General features: G+C 41.6%; 1 protein-coding gene across 4 annotated transcripts in view; it reads right to left on the bottom strand.

Moving 5' to 3' along the window:
* Positions 1 to 24311, bottom strand: part of FXR1 (FMR1 autosomal homolog 1) — a 51861-nt gene extending 27550 nt beyond the window's left edge. Inside the window, exons 1-3 of one of the 4 annotated variants that reach the window (XM_084769798.1) lie at positions 24091 to 24311; positions 5117 to 5169; positions 3438 to 3531 (exon numbers count right to left, since the gene is read on the bottom strand). In XM_084769798.1, coding sequence (XP_084625924.1) covers positions 3438 to 3531; positions 5117 to 5169; positions 24091 to 24141 — 198 coding nt within the window. In that variant the 5' untranslated portion in view covers positions 24142 to 24311. The remainder of the gene's footprint in view (positions 1 to 3437; positions 3532 to 5116; positions 5170 to 24090) is intronic. The other 3 variants (XM_084769799.1, XM_084769800.1, XM_084769801.1) reach the window with 3 other exon arrangements.
* Between the last annotated feature and the right edge of the window lie 1011 nt (positions 24312 to 25322).

The following is a 25322-nucleotide window of genomic DNA, read 5'->3' as shown; positions in this document are numbered from 1 at the left end:
AAGTCAAAAATAAATTTTGTCTTCATACAAAGTTATTAGGAAATGATATCATCTGAGAATACCGTGCTTAATGATTACTACTTTCCTATTGCCCACGATCAATGCAAGTTATAGAAGAAACTGTCTGAGGGCTCCAGAGACTTTGGGTCCATGCCCATCGTGACAGGCAAGGAGCAGCCCATGAGAGTAACTGCTCAGAGCTTTCATGTTCAAACAGTAACCACAAGGCTGAGAAGAGAACTAAGTGGAAATGACATGGGCTTTTGAAACAGGTCAGTGACACATCTCCAACAAGGTCACACCTCCTAATCAACCTCAAACAGTTCTAACAACTTCAGAACAGACATTTAAATAGTAAGTGCCCAAGAGGGCCCTGCTCATTCAAACTACCATATACGTCTAGATTATGGTTATGGGTCTCTTTACAAAGTTAAGTCATTGGTATTTCCTGTTTTTTTTCCTTCATTTTTTTTTCTCTTTTATTAATTTATTCTTGTTACATCTCAATGGTTTTCCCATCCCTTGTATCCTCCCATTCTTCCCTCCCTCCCATTTTCCCCTTATTCCCCTCCCCTATGACTGTGACTGAGGGGGATTACTCCCCCTGTATATGTTCATAGTCTAGTTTATGTATCAAGTCTCTTCTTGGTAACCTGCTGTCCTTCCTCTGAGTGTCACCAGGTCTCCCCCTCCAGGGGACATGGTCAAAGGTGAGGCACCAGAGTATGTGAGAAAGTAATATCCCACTCTCCACTCTACTGTGGAGAGTGTTCTGTCCACTGGCTAGATCTGGGTAGGGGTTTAAGGTTTACCGCCTGTATTGTCCTTGGCTGGTACCTTAGTTTGAGCGGGACCCCTGTGCCCAAATCTGCCTATCATAATGTTCTACTTGTAGGCTTCTAGGACCCTCTGGATCCTTCTACTTTGCCATTCTAAGTCATTGGTATTTTCAATTGGAAGTTTCTCTTTTCTTTGAAGACTCAGTTTGTGTCATGCAACTGCGTTTTGTTTTTGATTTTGCTTTGTTTTGTTCCCAAGTATGGGATGTCTGAGTGTTTTCCCACTGCTAAAGACAGCCTTATGACCTTTGTTACAGGAAAAACAGACACCAGAGGGCACGTGTTGTTTTGCTGGAAGCTCTCTCGTGTGTGGACTCTGAGAGGAGATAAACAGAAGCTCACAACGCTTTTGCATTGCTACACCTTGCAGTGGTCTTTATTTTTCAACACCTCACTTTGCAGAAACACTCCAGAGAGAACTTCTCATGGCACTCTGGCTGAGTCTACTGCGATTAGGTGGGAGTTTTGCTGTTTCTGCTGGATCATGCTGCTGTTTTGTGTTTGCTATTTGACTGGACTACTGGTATCCTGACAATGCAGAGTGGAATTGCCCTAAGGAACTACATCCTCTCCCCCTAATTACCTCCATTCTCTCCTACCTCTAGTCAATGAGTTGGAAAGGGAGGTAGAAGCATTTAAAAACCCTAAATAAAATAGGTTTCTTAAAAATCAAACTTGGGAGGCAGAGACAGGAAGATGGATGTGAGTTCTAGGCCAGCCTGGTCTACAAAGACCAGACCAGGACAGCCAAGGCTACACAGAGAAATCCTGTCTCGAAGGGGGAAAGAAAAGAAAACAAAACAAAACCCCTAAATCCATAGTACTTATTTTAGTGGATGTCAACTACAAAAAAGAGGAGATAATACAGTTTTTACCATATTTTTCAGCCCATAAAGCACACTTTCCCCCCAAAAGTGGGGAGGAAATTAGGGTGTATGTATCTTATGGTTCCATTGCTGTTTTTACAGTTTTTCTTGTTTTGCTGCTCTAAAAACTGGGTGCATCTTACGGTCCGAAAAACACAGAGCCTTTAAGGAGTAGGCTCATGGAACTGACAAATTTCTAAAACAGCTTTGCATAGAAGCATAATAGCAAACCCACTTGTTTTATTATTTATGATGGCTAACGCTGTCAACTTGACAGGATCTAGAATCACTAGGGAACAACCTCCTAGCTTTATGCATAAAAGAGATTCCAGAATGGACTGCGTGTGCTGGGGAGACTGACTCTAAACATGAGAGGTACTGTCCTGGGATATCCAGCCTGGGATCTTGCATTAAGTAAAATGATGAGTGTGAGCTGAATACCGTCATTTTCCTCTTCTGACTGTGGGCACAACATGAACAACAGCCTCAAGTCCCTGCCACTATGCCTCCCTACCAAAATGAGCCATACTCTCAAATTCCGGGCCCCCCCCCCCAAATCCATCTTTAAGTTACTTGCTAGGTATTTCAATGACAAATAATAATACACTATCAAGTCCTATAAGCCAGGCAAAAATGAGACAAAAAAAAAATCTCTTCAGCCGGGCATGGTGGCGTGCACCTTTAATGCTAGCACTCGGGAGGCAAAAGGATCAATGTGAGTTCGAGGCCAGTGTGGTCTACAAAGTGAGTCCACGACAGCCATGGCTATACAGAGAGACCCTGTCTCGAAAAACCAAGAGATCTGTTTGTGTTTTTTAATGGGTAGGAAAAAGAGAGAGGACAGAGTTTGGTAGGTAGGTAGTGGATAGCAAATATGGTGAATAAATATTGCACAAAACTCTCAACTAAAAAATAAAAGTAAAATTTTAAATAAAATTCTGTATCTTAGCACAGTATTGTGATTATTTTCAACTTTTGTGGGGGGGAGGGGGAGTGGGAACACAATTCAAAGTACAGGATTTGATGCATGTCCCAAGATAAGTCTAAAAACAGGGCTAGGATTACATGAATGCAGGATCATGTCCAGCAACAGCAAGCAAATACATCAACAATAGTTAATACTGAAGAGACAGACATGCAAAATCTCTAAGTGTGAGGGAACCAAGCTACAAAAAAAAGCATTACAATATTTTTATCCAGCAGTAAGGGAAGAGAGTAAAAACACAGTAAAAGCAATGTTCTGAGTAGTAGGGTGTGTGTGTGTATGTGTGTGTGTGTGTGTGTGCGCGCGCGTGCCTGCGCGTTTGTGTGTCATTTCTTTTTCTGTACTTAAATTTTCCTAGATATTCCTACTATTTTCCACAATGCAGTTCATACGCACATAATAAGTGACCAAAGATACTGAAGCACAAAGCACTGACATTAGCATTAGACAGTGACTATCACTGTATGGTTCTGTATTAGGTCTCTTCAGAATCCAAATACATTATCATCCTTAGTGTTTTAAGAGGTTTTCATTTTGCAAACTTCATCAAGCCCACCAAAGCTAAAATGAGTACTGCTGACACCTAAGTCCATTTCTGACTTAAGTCTCCAGTAGCACTATAGTCACTGCCAATACTGACCAGGAAAGGGCGTGTAATTATCCATCCATCAGCTACAGCTTTTCCCACAAAGATATTTATTTTAGAACAAAAAATAGGTACCATAAAGAAAACTTAAATACACATACCTCTACTTCATCTCCTTCACTAATTTCTTTTTTTATATCAGGTGGTGGTGGTAATCGAACTTCATTAAACGGAACCTGGCGTTCTGGTTGCCAACTAAAGGATTAGAAAAAGAATTAGAACCTTTATTTTAGCAGATTCTAATATGGAAAAGCTATAGTCTCTGATTAGTGTTATAGTTTTATCATTCAGAATGTCCCAAAGAGAAAAACAAAGCAACTTATTTCTTTAATTTATTAAGCCAAGGTAAAACAGACATTGTTAGGATTTTTGACAAGCTTTATAATTAATAGTGGTAGTATTACACTCCCAAATATGTATCCTATGAATGGCAAATACATCATACCCTGCAAACAAAATATGCTAATCTCACAATAATGACTAAGGTTCAAAATAATAGTCATGGCTATCAATGAAAGTGGTGAGATCAAGCATATGATGGCACAAAAAAACCCAACAACTTCATAAATTACAAAAATTATACAAACTAAGTAACTTTCACGTACATAGCCTCTTCTGGCCTCTGAAGAGACTTGACATGCATGTAGTGCAGATAGTAAATGCATGAAAAACATACTTTAAAAGGATTATTTTTTTTAATTTACAGTTTATGTCCAGATGGGAACTTCTTTGTGCTTAGCATGCTCACAGGGCCAAGGTTCAACCTCAGCACACACACCCCAAAAGGCTTTTCTTTCTTTCTTTCTTTCTCTCTTCCTTCCTTTCTTCCTTCCTCTTTTTTTGGTTTTTTTAGACAGAGTTTCTCTGTGTAGCCTTAGCTAACAACCTTGACTCACTTTGTAGACCAGGCTGGCCTCGAACTCAGTGATCTACCTGCCTCTGCCTCTGAAGTGCCGGGATTAAAGGCATGTGCCAGCATGCCCGGCCCCCAAAAGTTTAACTTAGCTAGAAAATATGTAATTAGACTACTAAAGGCGTAATCTTTGTAGCAATATAAATTTAGTTGCTGTTACCTGATGAGTTTTTATAGTTAACTACCATTCTCAAGTGTCCATAGGTCACTTCAACCCTGGGATATCCTACATATCCCACACAGAACGTTTCTAAGAGGAATGCTGAGCAAGCAGACAGCTGAAAGTCTAGGATTTCCATGGCCTTTCTTTGTACCATTACTGTCTATATGGCAGCTCTCAAAGACAGATGCCATTTCAACACCTGTCTCTCTATGAAGCAGCTGTTAGGCAGAGTTCAGAGCTGCTCGTAAGTTCAGCTGCTCCTTTTGTAACTATCTTCCCAACAAAGCCTAGTGCACTTGTCTTCCCCACTTTTAATGCCTAGGCTCTAGGATACCAAGAGAATTACTATCACTTCTTATTAACATCAAGCAATTAAAGATAGCCTCAAACTCACTACTGTTTGGAGGGCCTTTTATACCACTTCAACATTAGGGATCCTTAGCATTACACAACTTGTGCCATCTACTTTGGTAAAAAATTGCTGACTGAAGCATATCCTTATCATATTTTGGCAAAGAATGACATAAAAGTGATAGGTAAATTATAGACACAAAAGCAAGTGAAGGATTATCAAAACTGGACTTAGAACTCACAAGCTCATCAAGCAACTCCAAACACTCCATCTCAACAGCAGTCACTTTCCTACTGGCATCAATAGAATTAACACTACCACTCTTAAAAATTAAGATCTATCAGTAACTTACTTATTTTCAAAAACAACTGTGAGGGAGTCTTCATGGACATCTTTGATAAATCCCTGCATTTAAAAAAAAAAGTCACATCAGTATTACTGTTATTACCTAACTCTAAAAGCCTGTAAGAGATATAAAAACTGTAGAATGATGAAAACACACACCAGGGAACATCAGGTGGCTCATTTCAGCACTGTGGAGGACAGCTCTAAATTCCAGGCCAGGCTGGCCACAGCACGAATACCAGACAAGACCAAGAGAAGACGCTGTCTTTAGAAGGGGAAAAATAAGGTACCAAGGGCTAGAGACATCACTCAGTTGGCAGACTACTTGCCTAGTATATTCAAGCACTCCATCCCCAGCACATACAGAACTGTGGTGGTGAACTCCAGGAGGGTCACAAATTCATGGTCATTCTTGGCTACATAGCAAGCTGAAAGCCAGCCTGGGGTAGGGAAGGAATGGGGATGAGGGGGATGATGGGAGTTGGGGGGAGGCAAGACAGACAGACAGACAGATACACAAAGTTTCCACCTCACCCTCAAACCAACCAACCCATACCACAGGGTTTGAAACAACTGTTGATTCTCATCTCCACCGTTTCTAAAAAGCTGTTCTTTAGCCCCCTTGAACTCTGGTTTCAACAGTTATCATTTATCACAAATCTAACAAAGCAGACCACAAAACATATTCATGCTTAAATAGCAAGTTATGAGAGTTCAGTAATTTAGTATTGTTAAGACCTAATGATCCATATACAGCCAGACGTGGTGGTGTACACCTTTAATCCCAGCACTCAGGAGGCAAAGGCAGGCAGATTGTTGTTAAGTTCTAGGCAAGCCTGGTCTACACAGAGAAAACCTGTCCCAGAAAACAAAAACATAAGCAAAAAACCAAAGAGAGAAAGAGCGAGAGAGAGACAGAGACAGACAGAGAGACACCCAAACACTTGTTGCCAAGTAATATCCTAACTCTAAAACTTATGCACAATTTTAATCTAAGGGAGTTAATTAGGTCTTGTATGTCAGAAATTAAAACTTATATAAATTACACAGCAAAGTTAAGAACTCAATTCCACTATAACTTAAATAACAGCCCAACTTTGGTAAAACATGACATTTTGAAAACTAGCATTATCTTAGTTCCTATTTTCCCCACTAATTTTCTTTCCCTCAGAGTTAAAGTTTCCACGCTAGAAAGACAGCGCAGCAGGTAGAAATATCTACCATACAAGAGAGGACTGACTCCCAAAAGATTTGTCACTTCTACATGCCGTGTGTTCGAGGCCAGCCTGGTCTACAAAGTGAGTCCAGGACAGCCAAGGCTACACAAAAAAAACCCAGTCTCAAAAAAAAGAAAAGAAAAAGAAAAAGAGAGCTCCTTTTATTAAAGAGCAAAAGAGGATTAAGTCTGGCTGTACCAGTAGAAATGATGGAGTCATAATTACAGAAAAAGTATCATCAAAACCCAGTTTGTGACAGGAAAGCACATTATGTTCCTGACACAAATTTGAGCTTAAACAAATGTCATTGTTTAAAATACTTATCAATATAGCTGGAGTCAGTCTCATTCTCTGTCTCTGTCTCTGTCTCTCTCTCTTGGTTTTTCGAGACAGGGTTTCTCTGTGTAGCCCTGGCTGTCCTGGATTCACTTTGTAGACCAGGCTGGCCTGGAACTCACGGCTATCCACCTGTTAATCTCTTTATTGAGAGGGAAATGGAGGAGGATCTTAGCATCAAGCTAATTTGAGAGCTACTAAAATTGTGTATGTCCTTTGCTGACAGTCTCAAGAAAGCCCACACCTACACTTTGGTGTATCTTAATGTCCCCTGAACACCTTTGTATTAAGTCTATATTAAAATAATTAACTCACGTCTGAAAGAACTCTTCAGGCCACAGCAGATGGCAATATGCAGCAGTGTCTTTAGCTCCCAGGCAGCACTGCCACTTCCAAAACCCATCTGGAGCATTGTATGATCACCTACAAAAATTCTATTCCTTTTGAATAAGACCTAACGAAATGTCTTCCTCCTAGCAATCCACTACAAACTACTTTATACTTACACGAAATGGAAACAGAAACTAAAACGCTATAGTGCTGGCAAACAAACTGCATGTAATCAACAACTGAACAGCTTTAAGTCTACAAAACAGAGCTTAGAATGGTAGCCTAGATCCAGAAACAGTAGACTTCCATGCTACAAAAACTCAAATTTTAAATTTCTCTTTAGATGTAAGTTTTCTATTGCAAAACAAACTACTAGCAGCAAAAGAGAAGAGCAAAAGCAAATTCAACTTCCTAAAGTGAAAACAGGCCTAAGCCTAATTCTTAACTTTTTTAAAAGTGATTTGTGTATCATGTTAAAGACGTGCTTATTTTTTTTTACATGTATCCGTATGAACCTGGGTGAACGTATATGCCCCCATAAGTATGCAAAAACCTACAGAGGCCAAAAGAGTAGCTTAAGAGCTAAAGGTCCTCTGCAACATCAGTGAGCTAGCACTCTTGAGCTGGGCCATGCCCAACATCTCTATGGTGGTTCTGCTGTTTGTTTTTCCAGACAGGGTTTCTCTTTGTAGCCTTCGCTGTCCTAGGCGCTTTGTAGGCCAGGCTGACCTTAAACTCACAGGGATTTGACTACCTCTGCCTCCCCAAATGGTAGGATTTCAGGCATTCGCCACCTCGCCAGGCTGTGGTTCTGGATCTTTAAAGTTCAATCTTGTCAAAAATCCTCCTTAGTTGAGCAGACACTTGCTGGCACACCTGCTCACCTGAGTTCTATCTTGGGAAGTCACCCTCAACTTGCAGTGGAAAGAAAAAACTGACTTCTAAAAAGTTGGCCTCTGGCCTCTACCTACATACACACTCACACAGACTTCAAATAATTTAATTTTAAATTTTGGGAGGGGCTAGAGAGATGGCTCAGTGCTCAGTTCCCAGTTCCCATGTTGGATAGCTAATAACCATTTCTAATTTCAGCTCCAATGGGATCCAATGCTTCTGGCCTCCCCTGAAACCTGCACTCACATACACATGCCCACATACAGAATTAAAAATAAGCCAGGTATCATAGAACATGCCTTTATCCCAAGGCCAGCCTGGTCAACATAGCAAGTTCCAGAACAGATAGGACTACATAGAGAGGTCCTATCTCAAAAACAAGATAATAAATCCATCAATAATTAATTAAATATAAAATCAAGCTGGGTGTTATGACACACACTTTCAATCTCAACATTCAGGAGACAGAAGCAGGTGTCTGTGAATTCAAGGCCAGCCTCTACTTCTTAGCAAGCTCCAAGATAGCCTGAGGCCTACATAGTGAGACCTTTAAAAAAAAAAAAATTACTAGTTGTGAAAATAAATCATTCAAGGCAAGGTGTGGTGGTGCACGACTGTAATCTCAGCATTTTGGGAGACAGAGGCAGGCAAATTGCTGTGAGTTCAAGGCCAGCCTGGTCTACAAAGTGAGTCCAGGAGCCAAGGCTACAGAGAAACCCTGTCTCAGAAAACCAAAATAAATAAATAAATGTATGTATCATTCAAAAAAAAAAATGTTAAGTCATCATAGGTAAGCAGGGGACCTGTCAGGATCTAGCCTCTAGTTCACATTTATTTTCATGAACAATCAAAACTATAATCAAACTGGCACTACTACTACCTTCTAATGATGGACATTCTTTTAAGTTTAATAATTGACTTTTGTCATGTGTCAGCATTACATGCATAAATTTTAACATTTTTCTAGATTTCGTACAAGAGAAATAATTTTATGTATTTGATTTGTTTTTAACTAAAGGTAATTAAAACTTCATTCAAGGCCTTACTCCTAACCTGAAACAAACTTAGTGATGTACTACAGTTTTCTAAAAGCGCTGCGCTCAGTGTTAGATACTACTGAGCTCTTTCCCATCAGTTAAAGATCGCTGCTGGCATAATTTACACAAAGATTAACGTCTCTGTTTTTCTTGAATTGGTGGAATTGCATTGGATTATGACTTGCCAAGTTTGGACAATTAATGATTTATTCAAAGGTTCATTTTCTAGTCTCAATGCTGACATTTCAGCAACTCTGAAATCAGGATGCTTCTTAAAAAATGAGAGCATCTTAGAATAGCTGACAGCCACATGTCACCACTTAGGCATGCTCAGACTTGGCTTGCTTGCAATTTTTCTGCCACACTTGCGTCAGTAAACCAATGAAGTACCACTCTAAAGAAAGACTGAGGCTTCTTAGCAGAGTTGTTGGTATCTTCTGATTAAAATCAAGAAACACCAATATTTGCAGAGTAAATGAAAATTCATGCAAGAGATCTGTTTAATGTTTTAAAAAGCAACTTTTTAAGTCTGCATTTCCTATTTTAGCTATCCAAAATAATTTTTTTTTTCTTGTAAGGTCTAAAAGACAACAATCCCAAGAGTAATATAAACAAGTTTTCTCTTGCAGTTGGTATCATTTTAGGATCCAATGAAATGGCATGGATCTTCACAAACATCCAAATTTGTATGTGGTAATAATCTATTCCTCTGGGTTGTTTCTTTTTAAGAACACACTCTACAACCCAGGCTGGATTTGAACTTGCAGAAATGCCTGCACTTCAGCCTTCCAAGAGCTGAGATTACAGGCTTGAGTCACCACATCCAAATTATTCCCTAGACTCTAAACCTAGCACAACTATTTTGACCTCTTGACCATGGCTTATGTTTCAGACCAACACACATACAGTGAAGAGTATCATGTTACATAGCTTCCAACCCTACACACATATGATCTACTTCACAGTATTTTCTGAAAGGAAAAAATACAACTGCCTTTTCTTAAAATATTTTATTTGTTATGTATACAATGCTCTGCCAGCATGTACCCCTGCATGCCAGAAGAGGCTATCAGATCACATTATATATGTTTGTGAGCCACCATGTGGTTGGTGGGAATTGAACTCAGGACCTCTAGAAGGGCATTCAGTGCGCTTAACCTTCAAGCCATATTTCCAGCCCACAACTGCCTTTTCTTTTCTTCTTTTTTTTCATTTTTCGAGACAGGGTTTGTCTGTGTAGCCTCCGCTGTCCTAGACTCGCTTTGTAGACCAGGCAAGCCTTGAACTCACATCAGTCCACCTGCCTCTGCCTCCCGAGTGCTGGAATTAAAGGCGTGCACCACCATGCCTGACCCACAACTGCCTTTTCTAATCAGGGTTCCAAATAGCCCAATACATCCACTGTGTGTAATAATTTAATGTCTTTCTCATGCCTCTATCTAAAAACAATTGTTTTTTGTTTGTTTGTTTGTTTGTTTAGTTCACATGGAAACCTCAACTGAGATTGTCTTAGTGCCTTCCCAGACTTGGGAGCAACTTTATGTAAAACAAAAAAAACCACCAATAACAAAACAATTGGCAATGGACTAGAGCTTCTCACACTGAGGTACTCTAATGCACTCAAAGCTATGCCAAGGAGCATTTAATACTACTACTCCATACTCCCAAATACTGCAGAGAACATTCCTTTAACTTTAGTGCCTACTAATTTATGACTCAAAGCACTCTGTTTCTGGGCTGTCTGCAGTTAAAGATATGGGGGTTGGGGGAGCCCTTTTCAGGGTAAGGAAAAGAGAACTCACTAAACGTGACATTACAATATAGCAGTTTTGCTATTAAGACTGTATCAACTCTAGGCAGCATGGTGGCCCAGGTCTGCACTCGGGGAAGAAGGGGGGGGGGTGGGGGAGGGCGACGACACAGGAGATCAAAACAAAAAACAACAACAAAAAAAATCAACCCAAGAAAGTAAACAAAGATTCCTTGTTTAATTTTCCAACAAGCAAGTCAATTTTTCCTCTTCTGAGTCTCTTTATGAATGTCCCTAGAGCACTCAGGGTTTTGGGAACAATTCAGGGGGTTATCAATCAATCCAGCCACTGTAGATGCTAGGTGTCAATCTCATTCCAATCCTAGAAGTAGAAAACTGTGGATCAGCACCACAGTACTCAGTTCACACATGTGCAAATAAACTTTCAAACTGTTGAGCTACTTGATTATTATTCAAACAACCTTTCTGTGGGCATGCACTTTTACATTAAGTAAAAGGGTTAATATCCACAATACACAAATCTCAATAACTGACAAAGGACATCCCAATAGAAAAATAGACTAAAGACCAGGCAAAATATATATGAACAAATCCAAAGGGCAAATAAACATTTTTCTGGCTGGGACATAAGGAGAGTTATCAACTGGTGAAATAAATAAAGTTTTCTTTCTTTTTTTTCCTCAAAAACATTTTTTAAAATTTTATTTGTATGGGAGGGCTTTATCTGCCAAAGATGGCATCAGATCACATTATGGATGGTTGTGAGCTACCATGTGGTTGCTGGGAACTGAACTCAGGACCTCTAGAAGAGCAGGCTCTTAACCACTGAGCCATTACTCCAGCCTCCAAAGTTTTCTTTCTTAAAAAAAAAAAAAAAAAAGTAACTTAATATTAGAAGCTTATTTTGGTTTCTGCTGTTTTTAAGTTCCTTCCCAAACTGTCCGCTTCTTTAATGCATGTACGTTATGTGCATGAATATGTCAGTGGGCAATGCTCAAGGAGACCAGAGGCTGACATAGGGTGTCTTCGTCATTCTCTACTTTGGTCTCTCACTTGACTGAACCCAAAGCTCATCAATTCAGCTGCTCCAGGCAGCCAACATGCCCTCTAGGATTCCCCTGCCCACTCAACATTTAGATGGGGACTGAGTTTCTATGACTCTGGTCCTTAAATTCCTATGGCAAGTACTTTATCCATTGAGCCATCTTTCCAGGCCTGAAAACTATCCCTGTCTTTGTAATCGATCCAAAAGAAACACAGGTATATTGAGGGAGGGGGAATTACTGACATGTCTGAATTTTATACTCTAAAAACTTAATACATAATCACTACAAAGTATGCTGTACATGAAAAGTACACTGATTCTAGTTTTTATGGGGATACTGAAAAACCCTACATTTGTTTCTGGATGTGTATCCATGCATAATGCTATGAGTATAGTCAGAAATCTGGAATTACATTTATCTGGCTATAAACAGAGCTACCTGAAATAAAGGGAACAGCAACAAAAATACACCACCAGGAGAAGAAAGAAAAACCTTTGGCCTGAACCAAGTTATACATCACACCAGTAACAAATTACACATGTAAAGATGGTATATGAACATTAATACACACAGGCATGTATCTTTTAAATGTGTATTGTTGAGCATGACAGTATACACCTGTAATCCCAGCACTTTGGGAAGCTGAGATAGAAGGATCACGAGTTAAAGGGCCAGCCTGGACTACAGAATGAAACCCTAAATTTAAAAAAAAAAAAAAATGTCCTTAACCAAGCACAGTAGCTTAGAAAGTAGAGAGGCATAGAAGAGATCATGTGGGTCCAGAAGTTTGAGACTAGCCTGGACAACATAGTGAACCTCTTATTCTGAACAAGCTATTATTGGATTGGTTGGTTGGTTGGTTTGGTTTTTTGGAGAAAGAAATTCTCTGTGTAGCCTTGGCTGCACATCCACCTGCCTCTGCCTCCCTGAGTGCCAGGATCACAGGCATATACCAAGGCTCAGTTGAACAATCTATTTTTAAAGAACTACATACTACAAAACAAACCTACTAAGTGGAAATTACTTTTTTTTTTAAAAAAATCAATGTATACATGCTCTATAAAGTCTAAAATGTTACTACAGAATTACACCATTATTGTACAAATTCTAACAAAGGAAAAAACCATCAAAAGAAAGGTTGAAGTGTTGCTCAGCAGTAGACTGCTTGCTAGTAGCATGAGGTCCCGGTTTGGATCCCAAGAACAAGCAAACAAAAATCAATTATATTAACTGCCTTGCACATCAGCACCGAGCACTTAACTTCTGAACACAAGGCAATGAGGATAAGTCCACACAGACACCTCCCACTGCTTGCACTAATATGTAACCGTTCTTGAAATAAAATGACTTAATGCTTCCACACAGCTACCCAAAACTCCCCTCACCTTCTTCTTGCAAAACACTTAAGCTCCAGTTATCCCTGCATGTGACAATATCAGAACTTATGACTCAACACACACACACACACACACACACACACACACACACACAGCATTTAAAATGTTCAATTTGAACCAAATCAAAATGGTGTTACTTTTTATAGAGCACTAAGGTGATACAACAAATCACCTGCGTCCAGACCAAGACTTTTTCTTTTACTTATTTAAATACATAATGAAGCTAGTTTTGCAAACTTCATCAATATAACCAAGAACGCTCCAGTCACTTTCCCAAAATAGATGTGCAAACATACTAATAGTAAAATAGAGAATAGTAAGGAGAAAAGGAGGCAAAAAAGAGAGAACACCATCTGATACAAAAATCTTGTTTTCAGTGAACAAATGAACAGAAGGTTGTTATTAAGTCAATGTGAGATTTGATGATAGTTCAGTTTTACCATTGTTTTCAATCTAATAAAGACAAATGAATTATAAACTATATATACACACAGGCATGTAAGTTCAGATTAACAAAGCAATGCTATGCTTTGCTATGGAATATATGTTTATATTCCAGCTATTATTTTGAAAACCTAGTCCTAGAAAAGCTGCCACAGCAGTTTGTAGTTTGTTCCTATTCAATAGTTAAGCAACAACAAAAAACAAAAACAAAACAAAAACCCACAAAAGCTTTTTGATGTCTTGATATTCAAAAATACTAAGTGTAAAATTACCAAGATGTTGGATCCTAAGAACAATACTTCAGCGGGGTGTGGTGGTGTCGCCTTTAATCCCAGCACTCAGGAGGCAGAGACAGGAGGCAGAACACAGATAGATCTCTGTGTTCTATGTCAGCCTGGTCTACAAATGAGTCCAGGACAGCCAAGACTACACAGAAAAAACCCTGTCTCAAAAGCCAAAAAAGAAAAGAGGAAAAAAAAAAAAAAAAAGAAAGAAAGAAAGAAAAAGCATTACTTCAGAGCTGAAGACAAAGCACTACCCTAGTTTGGGCAACACACAGAGTTCCATTTCTAGCATGGACAGAAAAAAAATTTCAACAGGCATTTCATTTAAACAAATATGTATGTACACTTCAAATATTTCAAAGTATGTTTCCTACTCAAGCAACACAAAAGTGAACAATTGTGGACGATGTAACTATTACAAAGAAAATATGAATTATATACTTAAAATAGCCATAATAAATGATAACATTTGAAGTTTTAAAATACTTCAAAATATGCCAAAGATATTATTTTAATATCTAATTAGTAGCTTAAGAACTCTTGTGTTGAGCCGGGCGTGGTGGCACATGCCTTTGATCCCAGCACTCAGGAGGCAGAGGCAGGAGGATCACTGTGAGTTAATTTGAGGCAAGCCTGATCTACAAAGCAAGTCCAGGACAGCCAAGGCTTACAGAGAGAACCTGTCTCAAAAAACAAAAAACAAAAAAACCTGTTATGTTTTATATTCTTTTACAAAAGAATACTACCTCAATTTTGACTCATACATTTCAGCTCAGTGGTTGCTAGCTATCTTTCTAGAAAAGAGAACATTCTTAGAAAGCTAAAGTTCCCAGAAAGACCCACATGGCATACACTCACTTATAAGTGGATATTAGCACCCTATAGGTATCTCTGAGAGACTCCACCCAGCAGGGGATCAGGGCAGATGCTGGACTCCAGGTGGAGCACTGAGAGTGATATGGAAGAATAGAGGGATGGAAGGACCCAGAGGGTTCAGGAGCCCCACAAGGAGACCATCAAGCCTGGCGGATCTGAACCCAAGGTGGCCTGCAAAAACTGTTGCATCAACCAAGGACAATGCATGCAGTAAACCTAGACCCCCTGTTCAGATCTAGCCAATGGACAGCTCATTCTCCATGGGTGTGGGGAAAGCCTCTGACAAGAAATCTGGTGCTCCCAGATTTGATCACTTCCCCTTTGTGGGGAGGCCTGGTGGCACACAGAGGAAGGGCAAGTAGGCTATGCAGACAAGAACTGATAGGCTGTGGCCATATGGTGTGGGAGGAGGGTCCCTTCTGTCAGAGGTCTAGGGACAGGGACAGGGCAGAAGAGTGAGAGAGGGTGAGAACGGGAAGATACAAGCAAGGGGATAACATTTGGGATGTAAGCTGAATAAATTATAATAAATTAATTTTTTTAAAAAGCAAAAATCATAGAAAACAGCCTAAATCCTTTTGCTACTATTATCCCAAAGCAGTGCTCCATATTCCCAGTGTATTAGTAATTTACAACTAGTATTTTTTTTAAAAAAACTTATTTGTACTTAAGAAAAACCACACTATACAGTTGGGCATGGTAGCACTAACCTATAATATCAACCTTCAGGAAGTAGAGGCAAAAAGATTCGAAGTGCAAAACCATTTTCAGCAACATAGTAAATTTGAGAGCAGCCCTGACCCTACATCAAAACAAAGTATGGGGGTTCCACACTGTAACAGTTAAGAGGCTAAAGACTGGAAGTCATGAATCAACCTGATTTATAGAGCTGAACTGGGCCTTATATTTCCCTAAATAGTGTTAACTTTTTCACTGTCATTGAGAATAAATTAGAAATGCACATGTAGAAGGCAGGTGTGGTGACACACACACCTTTAATCCCAGCACTCAGGAGGCAGAGGCAGGCAGATCGCTTTGAGTTCAAGGCTAGTGTGATCTACAAAGAGAGCCCAAACCAACCAAGGCTACACAGAGAAACCCTGTCTTGAAAAGCCAAAATGAAAGAAATGCACACGTAGAAAAACATCTAAGAAGCAGTCTGAATGCTAAGTACTAACTTGTTAGAGCTAGACAGGCCTTGAGTCACACAAAACTTACAGATATAGTAACTTTTACAAGTGAAAAAAAAAAAAACAAATACCTCATATGCAGATGAAAAAATTTAAACCTCATAACAACTACCCTATTACAAAATTAAGAATCATTGGATTGGTTTTTTTGTTTTGGTTTGGTTTGGTTTTTTGGTTTTCCAAGACAGGGTTTCTTTGTGTATTAAACATAGCCTTGGCTGTCCTGGAACTAACTTTGCAGACCAGGTGGGCCTCGAACTCACAGAAATCCACCTGCCTCTGCTGGGATTAAGAATCATTCTTAAACCAGTGTGGTAGTGCACATCTATAATCACAGCACTCAGGAGGCAGAGGCAGGTGGATCACTGTGAGTTCGAGGCCAGCCTGGTCTACAAAGCTGTCCAGGACAGACAACACTACCCAGAAAAACGCTGAAGGAAAAAAAAAGTCATACTTAATAGTATGATAGAATACACAAGCACTAAATTCAGACTGACTAGATGGCTCAGCAGGTAAAGGCACTTGCCATACAAGCTGAAGGGGGAAAAATACTCCACAAAGTTGGCCTTTCAGACTCTCTACACCTGTGCTAGTGACACACACACATCCATATCCACAAAACACGGAGTCCATTATTCAAAGCTATCATTTAAGGAAGTTTAAGTATCATATACTAAGCAAACGGAAATGAAAACCCTAAAGTTAAATGTCACTTCAAACACAGCAGTCTTGAACAAGCTACATCACCACCATCAGTTCCTTGTACATAAAATGAATTAAGTGTCTATCACATGGACCAGTTGCACCAGTGCTCACTTGTGGATCCAACATTCCAGATGAAGAGGCAGGTGATCTGTGAGTTCCAGTCTGACCCCATCCATACCGAGTTCCAGGCCAGCCTGTGCTACACAGTGACAAAACCGTACCTCATGACACTCCTAAGTGTGCAGGAAATACATGTGGAAGCTGAACAGAACATCTAATAACAGACTGTCAAGCTATTCTCTTCCAAAAATCAAACACAATACATAAAATATATAAGTACATAAAAAAAACACAGCCATGCCACTTCTATTTGACAGTTTACAGCTTGTCTTCAGGGTTTTGGTTTTTTTTGTTTGTTTGTTTGTTTTTATATTATCTCCTAAAATAGGAAAATGAAACCACAAGCATTTATTTTTCAAAACTGACTCCAACAGTCAGGTATATTAGTGCATGCCTATAATCCCAGCACTAAAAAAGTGGCAACAACAAAGTTCAAGGACAGTCTGAGCTAAACATGTATCAAGTTCCAAGCCATCTTGACCTATTCCAGACCCTGTCTCAAAATAACAAAGATTCCAGCTTTCTTTCCTCCACTACAAACAATCACAATTGGCCACTATTCCTGAAAGAAAATAAAAATTCTAAATTGGGTATGGTAGAACAGGCTTATAATCCCAATATTCAGTAGGTTAAGGCAGGATTGCAAATTCAAAGCCAACCAGTTACATAAAACCCTGTCTCAAACCCTAAAGTTGAGACCATCCATTTCCACTTAAAATTTTAACATTTACAAAAGCCATATAAATATGTACAACTCAAAATCATCTTAATATGACTGACTGTATATACTTTTAACAAAGAGCCTTAATGCTAAGGTAGTTACCATTTCTCCCTCAAATACTATATGAGTTGTTGGTGAGGGGGTTGACAAGGTTGTATCACTAGTTTATAACCTACATTGACCTGAAATTAAAAAAAAAAAAAAAAAGTATTTATTTGTGTGTGTATGTGGGGATCTAGCAGGGAGTCTATTCTCTTCTTTCCATGATGTGGACGGCTGGCTCAAATTCAGTTTGCCACGTTCGGCAGCAAGCACCTTAGCCCGCTGATCCACCTCTCTAGCCATTATTCTTTTTCTGACCTAGAATACTGACATTCCTGCCTCTGCCTCTCAAGTGCGGGGATTTCAGGCATTTGTCACCAGGTCTACTTTCAACTAAGATTTTATACTAAAAAGTCATTACACCTTCAGCACTCTACTCCCTCACTGTTAATTTAGTTCATCACTAGTGACAAAATATTACCTACTACTATTGCACAACTTCATTATTAATCTCAATTTTTATTAAGAGTAAGCTAAAGGAATATGGAATTAATTATGGACCTAGTACAATACTTGGAGGTGTCAAGTATATACTTAAAGCAGGATAAGAGCTCTAAATGTAATTAATCCCATCGACTATAGATGGGCCCCAAATCTTATTTCATCTGTACAAACAGAAAAATCCCTACAGGGGCCAGAAACTGAGTGACTTACACTTATATTTAATCCTGTATTTAGTGTGGAGCTATATAGCTCAAACATAAAGCATTAAAGCCATGGGTTCAACTACCAAAACCTTATTTATGTTCAGCCAAAAACTACAATGCAATGACATTACAAAATGTAATGTCACAGAGTTGGGCCTGACACTTGCTGCACCTGCAGACCTCACTGCACTCATCACTTCCAGAGACTGAGGCAACAGGACACGAAGACAAGCCTTTTGAAACATAGTGTCATAGGTTATCAGTTAAAAAGCATGTTAATGATGAAAATTGGGACACTTTTGGGGGATGGGGCTGATGGAATATGTGATGGTTTTAATTATTAACTTCAGACAATCTAGAAATCACCTGGGAGTCTCAATGAAACACTACCTAGACTAGTACAGCCTATGGGTATGTCTGTAGGGAGTATTCTGAGTAGCTGGAAGACTCACCTACTGTAGGTAACACCACTCACTTGTCATGGAAGAGATGTGTGTTAGAGTAGAGAAAGGGGACTGAGTGCAGGCACACACGCATTACTTCTTTGCTCTCTGACCCTGGCTAGATGTTCCTGATGCCTTGACTTCCCTAAATGATAGGCCACAACCTGGAATTGTGAGCCTAATAAAATAATAAACCCAGCAGGGCAAGGTGGGCACGCTTTTGATCCCAGCACTCAGGTGGAGAAGCAGGCCTATCTCAGTGAGTTCAAGCCAGCATGGTCTACAAAGCCAGTCCAGGTTAAGGCTACACAGAGAATCCTTGTCTGGAAAAACCAAAAACCAAACGAAACCAAAACAAACAACCAAGCCAGTTATGGTAGCACACGCCTTTAATCACAGAACTTGGGATCTCTGTGAGTTTGAGGCCAGCTTGGTCTACAAAGCATGGCCAGGACAGTCAAGGCTACAGAGAAACCCTGTCTCAAAAAACAAAAAAACAAAAACGAGAGAGAGAGAGAGAGAGAGAGAGAGAGAGACAGACAGACAGACAGACAGACAGACAGACAAGACAGACACACCTGTAATCCCAGCACTCAGAGAGGCAGAGGCAAGTGAATCATGTGATTTCCAGGCCAGCCTGGTCTACAGAGTGAGTTCCAGGACAGACAAGGCTACACAGAAAAACAGAACAAAACCACACCCCACACACACAAAATAAACAACAAAATCCTGTCCTCTGTAAGTTGCTTTTTCAGGTATTTTATCACTCTAACAGGAAATAAATAATTCCAGCATTCAGGGAGGCAGAGGCAGGTCGATCATTTTGAGTTCCAGGCCAGCGTGGTCTACAGAGAAAGTTCCAGGACAGCCAAGTCGACACAGAGAACCCTGTCTTGAAAAACAAAAACAAACACAAAAGAGAGAATAGGATAGTGGCAAGGGATGCACAACTAAATATCCTAGCAAACCATTCCATTTTTCAAATGAATTATATAAAACATGCATTCTTATCTCTTCTCAGTCTTTTAGCCACCTCATTAAGTTTTCTAAAAGGCATTCTGCTTTAGGTAGGAAAGGTACAGAAGCAGATATTTTATGCCAAATTATACCCTGCCACTAAGTGTTTAACATCATCTTTCCAGGCTTTTCCATCCCTAGATTTAGAGGGCTGCAAAAGACATCTCTAATTACAAATACACTGTTAACAGCAAAAGCAATATGCTTAGCATATTGTTTAGCAGTTTACCATGTTATTATGTATGGATTGTTTTTTTTTTAAGGAGGCTATTCTGGATATGATCTTCAAATCGTCAGCTCTTCACTGACTCTAAATTTATGAGGTCCACTTAATCAGTGTTTAACAACAGTGATGCCTCAAGGTTGGCTGTACAGATCAAAGCATAACGACACCTCTCAAGCTCCACCTTGATGACTGATCAGCCAAATGCATGTGGTGCCTGTATTTCCCAGAAGTGGAAAGTCTAAGAGCTGGTAAATTCACAATTTCAAAAATCACCCGTATCTCAGAACTATCACTAAAACGAAAAGGTACAAGATAAAAACGTTAACAGTTCGAGACAGGATTTCTCTGTGTAGCCTTGGCTGTCCTGGACTCACTCTGTAGACCAGGCTGGCCTCGAACTCACAGAGATCCACCTGTCTCTGCCTTCCTGAATGCTGGGATTAAAAGTGTGGGCCATCATGCCTGGCTTAGCTCTTACTTCTAGTTCCAAAACTCCTTTACAATTATCTTCTAGATTAGAAAGAAATGAAATTCCTCTACGCTAAATACAAGCCAAACTCAAATCACTACATGTATACGTACGAAATCCTAGGTGGGGCAGAACTATGAAACTAGATGCCCAAAGAGCAGTTACGTGGTTCTCAGCCTTCCTAACACTGCAACCCTTTCATACAGTTCCTCGTGTTATGTTGACCCCCAACCATAAAATTATTTTGTTGCTATTTCAAAACTAATTTTTCTACAGTTATAAATCATAATGTAATATCTGGTAGGGAGGATATCTGATATCAACCCCTGTGAAAGGGTCATTTGTCTCTCCCAGAAAGGGATGTCAAGCCACAGGTTGAGATCTACTACTCTAGAGGATAAAGGGTCAACAGGGACATTTAAAAGATAGTACAACTATCCCGCCCCCAGACAGGGTTTTCTCTGTGTTTCTTGGCTGGCCTTGAACTCAGAGATCCGCCTACCTCTGCCTTCCTGAGTGCTGGGATTACAGGCATCACCAGTTGCAACTACTCTATCCACATGGTGGTTGTGATTGCACACAACTGTCAGCATTCATCAAAACATTTAAAAAGTTTGTTTGGAAAAAAGGAAACAAAAGCTGTTTTGCAATATGTAAATTAACTTCATTTAAAAAACTGAAGTGGCAGAAAATGCACTGTTCGTGTGGTAAGAATGTTTTCAGTCAAGTGTGGTGATACATGCCTGTAATCTCAGCTATTAGGTATGCTGAGGCAGAAGGATGGCAAGTTCAAGGCCGCTGTAGACAACTTGGAGCATGTCTCAAAATGAGGTTAAGTTGTCAGTGGTAGATCTCTTGTAAGCATGTATAGGGAAGGCTCTAGCCAGGTTCAAAAACTCAAAAGAAAAAAGCATTCCTCCCTTTAAGAGACCTTTCCACCCTGTGCAGTTCCTCGTTTTCCTTAATAAACCTACTTTAGGGGGAAGTACGGAAAGAGGACAGAAATAACCCATGTGAATAATTTCACTGCGTAAATTATAAAATATTTTAAACCACAGACTTCAAATACCTGATTTTTACACAAGTCCATTTACAAGATAATGATGTACTCTGTCTAGAACTTCCATGTTTATTTCTAGTTAGGGCTCTTTCCTTTTTCTATTTTGATGTCCCATGGTCCTGAAGACTATCTTCTACAAAGCACACATACAACTGATTCTGGAAAAGCTGGACATGGTGGTGCAGCCTTTCATCCCAGCACTCAGGAGGCAGCGCCAGGCTGTGAGTACAAGGACACCATGGTCTACAAAGTGAGTCCAGGACAGCCAAGGCCACAGAGAGAAACCCTACAAATGATTGTAGAAGAAAAAAAAAAAAAACCCCAAAGGTCCAAAATACACAAAAATATAGCTTAATGTCCTTACCAACCTTTGTCAAGTAAAATGGGTGGGGTCCAGTCTAAGTATAACCAAATTTGTAGAGTATGAAAAGGGATTAAAGGATTAATAAGCCAGATTGCTGTGAGTTCAAGGCCAGTCTGGTCTACAGAGTCCAGGACAGCCAAGGCTACACAGAGAAACTATTTTTAAAAAAAAAGGGGGGGGGGGGAGGAGGAAGAAGAGGAGGCAGCAGCAGCATCAATAAACTGGGGCTGTATGATACAGACCTTTCTGTAATCCTATTAGCTACCCAGGAGGCCAAAGCAGGAAAAAGGCAAATTCAACACCAGCATTAACTGCCGAGTTGATTTGAATTCAGAACTAGCCTAGACAACTTTCCCTCAAGAAAAAAAAAAGGGAGGGGGGGATTGGAACAGGGCTTGATGACAAAAGCCTACTATATAGGCTTTTAACTTTTTAAAACGTACTTTATTTGAGGTTCTTTAATGCCAGCCTACTATGTACAGAAGTTCTAGGTTCAGTCCTCAATACAACCATAATCAATTACTAATATTTTATAGTTCCAACATGGAGATACTTGGTCGTGAAGTAACTGGAAAAAAGACACCAAAAGATTGCGAGCAAACAAGAGAAAATAAAATTGATGGTAATTCAGAATGACATAAAATACCGTAAAAGAAAATATCATCTACGGGTGCAAAACAACTTGTTAAAACACTTTTCAATACGCAAGAAAAAACTGCTCATCTGTATTACCTAAGAACTGTACCGATGAACAGTGACAACTGAAACTTCTCCATAGGGTAGGGAGATAACATAGTTAGGAGGAAAAGTCCGCTCCTTGTGACAGAGCTAACCGTGTGTCTGCAATCTTGCAGAGAAGGTAACCACTAGGTTTCCGTAAGAAGTTATCTACTCAATACTGCTTGGGTCATTTGTCTGACATCATGGTTTAAACCTGGAACACTGACGAAGTCAGTTACACGCTAAATAGGACATATTAAAGATCCCAACAGTCATTACTACTACTTTATTGGACACCTGAGGAAATTTAACAAAGTAATCCTTCTTTCTCTGTCAATGAGCAACTGCCTACGTAACAAATCAAAATCTATAGAGTTCATCAGCAAACTAAAAAGGGAAAACCAGAACACTGAAAATTAGGAAATCGTTAATACCTAATCAAGTCCTGTGGAATAAAAGATACGTTGAATTGAAAGCCCGTAAGAAACCATTACGTACATACAACACTCGTGAACTAGAAGGGCTTCATAAAAATAGCCAAGACTCTCAAACATTTGAGATGCTGGCTTAGAGAATGACTGACAGACAACAGCTGGGGAGGTTTTGTATTGATTTGTTAAGATCCTCGCACACTTTGGGGGGGGGGGAGGAGAAATAAGGAGAGGATGCCGTTAGTATGGAAAAAACACGCTGTTCGGACTTCAGCTTGGTGCCCCCCCCCCCTTCCAAGGAAGCCCCTTATAAATTCCTCCACTCCAGAATGCTCTTTCCGCCTCCCAGCCCAGACTCCAAAGCAATGCATGGCCTCCTCTCCAAGGAAACAAAAAGAACCTCATGGAAGAGGATTTGAAAAAACAAAACAAAACAAACAAACAAACAAAAAAATCACTTTCCCAGCCCAGGGGCCGTGAAGAAACGCGCCCCTCCCACCTGCCGCCTGGCCTCGGTTCACCTTTGAATCCCTCCTTCAGCCTTCGCTTTTTCTCCCCGGCGGAGGAGCCAAGGGGCGGCCCGCTCCCCAGGCCGCAGGCACCCCGGGCCCGCCCGCCCGCCCGCCCGCCCGCCCGGGTTTCCACGCGGACGCCGTGGGTTCGCAGGGCCTCGGGGGAGGCCTTGGAGTCTCCTTCCCCCCCCCCCGCCACCCCCCGCCACTACGCCCCGGGCGAGGCCGAGAGGGGCCCGGCAGGCCCGGCCGCCCCGGGGTCGCGGTGAGCTGCCCGCCGCCGTCCGCGCCCCCGACCCGGCCAGGCCTCGCCAGAGCGCCCGCACCACGGCCCGCAGCTCCGGCCCGTCCGCCCGCCCTCCCGCCCGCCCGCGTCCTAGAGGCCTCGACCCAGGACGCTCCCGGGCAGGAGGCAAGCCAGCACTCGCCGCCTTGTTTCCAAACATAACGGAGCCCGGGCCCCGAGACCGTTAAACCGCGCCGAGGGCAGACGCCAGCAGCACGGACCGGCCGGCCCTCGCCGCCACCAGCCGCCCGCGCCTCGGCCCCCGGGGGTCCCCGGAGCCCCCAGGACCCCGCTCCCAATGCCCAACTCCCGCTCCGGCCGCCCCGCGGCCCTTACCTTGTAAAAAGCCCCGTTGGAGCCGCGAACCTCCACCGTCAGCTCCGCCATGTTGGAACCGCAAAGGCTGCTGGGAAGAGATTCTAGAAACTTTCCAACGCGAGGGGAGGAGGGGGGAGGGGCGAGCGCCGCGGGGGAGGGGCGGGAGGGCGGGACGCTCCCGGCCCGCTCCCGGGCTCTCCGCTTGCGGCGCCGCTCTGCGCGGCTTCTCGGGCGGCTAGCCTGCGGCGGGCCGGCGCGCCCCCACGCCCACGCCCACGCCCGCGCGGCCCGCCTCGCGCACAATGAGTGGGGCGGACCCGCCCGGCGCGCCACACTCGCCCCAGGGTCCGCGCGGCGGGCGACGCTCCCCCCCCCCCACCTCAGGATCTTCCGGTCAGGAACCCGCGCTCGGGCTCTTGGGGGAGCGCATGGCCGCCCGACGCCCTCCCCGGGGAGGAGCCTTTCCCACGGCGAGCCTGGGGCGCCCCGGTGTTTGCCCCCCCCCCCCCGGGCGAAGGCAGCTCGCCACCTGTTACCGAACCGGAATACGTGTCTTAAAGACTCGGGGAAACTAATGCGAATCTTTGGGGGGGGGGGGGCAGATGTTGGAGACAGTTAGCTGCCCCGGGTTGGCCTTGAACCCAAAGAGCTTCCTTCTGCCGCTGGCTGGGGGATGCTGCTGGGCTTACTTTTCGAAGAATTTTTCTTCTTAAACTGTGTAGGTGTGTTTTCCCCGTGATGCGGAACAAGGGTCCACGAACCTCGTTGTCTGACTTTACCAGAAGCTAACCCCCTCTGAAAGCGTTATGGTACTCGTACTTAGTTTTGATAAGTTTATACTTACTTCCTAAAACACAGATTTTGGAAATAGTTCTTGGAGAACTCATTTGTAAGTACATTCTAAACTGTTTTCAAAGAAAGCTGATATTTTTTTCTTTCTCTGGAGCTGGCTTCAAACTCACCACCTATTTCTAGGTATTGGTTGGGTTTGCGGGAGTGGTCAAGTTATTTTGTTTGAGACAAAAGTCTCACTTAAACAGCCGAAGATGGCCTCCTATTTACCTACCTTGTCTCAGCCTACAAGAGTGCAGGTGTGAGGCCCCCACATCCAGCATCCCCTTGGCCTTTTTTTTTTTTAAGTACATTCTCTTTATATAAGATTAACCAGTTTGAAAATGTGCGTTTGCTCAGCTATCGTCATGATCAATTTTCGTTACAAACAAAAAACACTTGCAGCCGGTCCAGGTGGT

The sequence above is a fragment of the Acomys minous genome, assembly GCF_964271855.1.
Source record: "Acomys minous genome assembly, chromosome: 19".
NCBI lineage: Eukaryota > Metazoa > Chordata > Mammalia > Rodentia > Muridae > Acomys > Acomys minous.
Note: the sequence above shows the minus strand (reverse complement) of the source record. Positions and strands in the feature narration are given on the sequence as shown.